General features: G+C 54.4%; 1 protein-coding gene across 1 annotated transcript in view; it reads left to right on the forward strand.

The window, feature by feature from the left end:
• ILVBL (ilvB acetolactate synthase like) overlaps window positions 1-3186 on the forward strand; it is a 28202-nt gene that overhangs the window by 7755 nt on the left and 17261 nt on the right. The window contains exon 6 of the mRNA XM_017739065.1: window positions 181-442. Within this exon, the coding sequence (XP_017594554.1) occupies window positions 181-442 (262 nt within the window). The remainder of the gene's footprint in view (window positions 1-180; window positions 443-3186) is intronic.

Raw genomic sequence — 3186 nt, forward strand, 5'->3', positions numbered from 1 at the left:
CCAAATCCCCCAAAAAACCTCCCCCTCAAAAACCCCAGAAAAACCCAAAAAACCCCAAATCCCACCAAAAAAAACCAAAAAGCCCCCAAAAACCTCCCCCCGCTCCCAAAAAAATCCCCCCAAAACCCCAGAAAAACCCCAAAAAGCCCCAAATCCCACAAAACCCCCAAATCCCCGCAGGTACCTCGGGAATTACCTCCAGGATCTCTTCGCGGGGGCCTGGGAGCCGCGGGACCCGACCCCGTTGCCCCTGCGCGTCCCCACGGCCGCCCCCGAGCAGGTGCGGGACCCCAAAACGGGGCGAAAACCCCAAAAATGGGGCGAAAACCCCAAAAACAGGGTGAAAACCGCAAAAACGGGGGGAAAACCCCCAAAAATGGGGCGAAAACCCCCCAAAACAGAGGGAAAATCCCAAAAACAGGGGGGAAACCCCAAAAACAGGGCGAAAACCTCATAATCCCCAAAGCTGGGAGAAAACCCCAAAAAGGGGCAGAAAATCTCAAAAGCGGGGAAAAACCTCTGAAAACGGGAGGAAAACTCCAAAGGCGGGGTGATAACCCCAAAAATGGGGGGAAAACCCCAAAACTGGGGGGAAAACACCAAAAACGGGGGGGAAACCCCATAAAAGGGGTGAAAACCCCAAAAGTGGGGGGAAAACCCCAAAAACGGGAAAAGCCCAAAAACGAGGGGAAAAACCCCAAAGCTGGGGTGATAACCCCAAAAAGTGGGGGGAAAACCCCAAAACTGGGGGGAAAACACCAAAAACGGGGGGGAAACCCCATAAAAGGGGTGAAAACCCCAAAAGTGGGGGGAAAACCCCAAAAACGGGAAAAGCCCAAAAACGAGGGGAAAAACCCCAAAGCTGGGGTGATAACCCCAAAAAGTGGGGGGAAAACCCCAAAACTGGGGGGAAAACCCCAAAAAATGGTGACAACCCCAAAAAATGGGGAAAACCCCAAAAACGGGGAGAACCCCAAAAACGGGGAGATAACCCCAAAAATGGGGCGAAAACCTGAAAACCGGGGGGAAAACCCTAAAGCCAGGAAAAAACCCCAAAAAATGGGGTGAAAACCCCAAAAGTGGGGGGAAAACCCCAAAAACGGGGACAAAACCCCATAAAAGGGGTGAAACCCCCAAAAACGGGGGGAAAACCCCAAAAGTGGGGGGAAAACCCCAAAAACGGGGACAAAACCCCATAAAAGGGGTGAAACCCCCAAAAACGGGGGGAAAACCCCAAAAGTGGGGGGAAAACCCCAAAAACGGGGACAAAACCCCATAAAAGGGGTGAAACCCCCAAAAACGGGGGGAAAACCCCAAAAGTGGGGGGAAAACCGCCAAAACGGGAAAACCCCAAAAACGAGGGGAAAACCCCAAAGCTGGGGCGATAACCCCAAAACTGGGGGGAAAACCCCAAAAGTGGGGTGAAAACCCCAAAATGGGGGGACTTGGGATGGGGTTGAGGGGTTGGGGATGGATTTGGGATCCGTTTTTGGGGTGGGATTGGAGGGATTTGGGGGCGGTTTGGGGTGGGGTTGATTTGGGATGTGATGGGGGGGCTTTGGGATGGGATTGGGATGGGATTGGGGTTTGGGATGGGGTTGGGATGGGATTGGGATGGGATTGGGGTTTGGGATGGGGTTGGGATGGGATTGGGATGGGATTGGGGTTTGGGATGGGGTTGGGATGGGATTGGGATGGGATTGGGGTTTGGGATGGGGTTGGGATGGGATTGGGATGGGATTGGGGTTTGGGATGGGGTTGGGATGGGATTGGGATGGGATTGGGGTTTGGGATGGGGTTGGGATGGGATTGGGATGGGATTGGGGTTTGGGATGTGGGATTGAGGTTTGGGATGGGGTTGGAATAGGATTGGGGTTTGGGATGGGGTTGGGATGGGTTTTTGGGGGGGGTTGGGATGGGATTGAGGGGTTTGGGAAGAACTGGGGGGTTTTGGGATGGGGTTGGGGTGGGGTTGGGATGGGATTGAAGGGTTTGGGATGGATTTTTTGGGGGGGTTTTGGATGGATTTGGGGATTTTGGGATGGGATTGAGGCTTTTGGGATGGGTTTGGGATGGGTTGAAGGGATTTGGGATGGGTTGAGGGGCTTTGGGGTGGGGTTGAGGGGATTTGGGATGGACTGAGGGTTTTTAGGATGGGTTTGGGATGGATTGGGGGAGTTTTGGGGTGGGATTGGGATGGATTGGGGAGGTTGGGATGGATTGGGATGGGATTGGGGGATTCGGGATGGATTGTGGGGTTTTGGGGGGGTTTGGGATGGGTTTGGGATGGATTGGGATGGATTGGGGGTTTTAGGATGGATTGGAGGGGTTTTGGGATGGATTGGAGGGGTTTGGGGCGGGATTGGGATGGATTGGGATGGAGTGGGGGTTTTAGGATGGATTGGAGGGGTTTGGGGCGGGATTGGGATGGATTGGGATGGAGTGGGGGTTTTAGGATGGATTGGAGGGGTTTGGGGCGGGATTGGGATGGATTGGGATGGAGTGGGGGTTTTAGGATGGATTGGAGGGGTTTGGGGCGGGATTGGGATGGATTGGGATGGAGTGGGGGTTTTAGGATGGATTGGAGGGGTTTGGGGCGGGATTGGGATGGATTGGGATGGAGTGGGGGTTTTAGGATGGATTGGAGGGGTTTGGGGCGGGATTGGGATGGATTGGGATGGAGTGGGGGTTTTAGGATGGATTGGAGGGGTTTGGGGCGGGATTGGGATGGATTGGGATGGAGTGGGGGTTTTAGGATGGATTGGAGGGGTTTGGGGCGGGGTTGGGGTGGATTCGGGGGTTTGGGGTGGGATTGAAGGGTTTGGGATGGCTTTGGGGTGCAGTTGAGGGGTTTTGGGATGGATTGGGGGGGTTTTGGGATGGGTTTTTGGGCTGGATTGGGGGTTTGGGGATGGATTGAAGGGGTTGGGATGGGGTTGGGATGGGATTGAAGGGTTTGGGATGAGCTGGTTTTGGGGCTGTCTAAACCGGGCTGGTTTGGGGTTAATTTGGGCTGTTTGGGGTTAATCCTGACTGGTTTAGGATTAATCCTGGCTGTTTGGGGTTAATCCCGGCTGGTTTGGGGCTGTCTAAGGCGGGTTTTGGGGTTAATCCCGGCTCTTTGGGGTTAATCCTGGCTCTTTGGGGTTAATCCAGGATTGGGGCTGTCTAAAGCGGGTTTTGGGG

Source organism: Corvus brachyrhynchos, unplaced genomic scaffold, assembly GCF_000691975.1.
Source record: "Corvus brachyrhynchos isolate BGI_N302 unplaced genomic scaffold, ASM69197v1 scaffold527, whole genome shotgun sequence".
NCBI lineage: Eukaryota > Metazoa > Chordata > Aves > Passeriformes > Corvidae > Corvus > Corvus brachyrhynchos.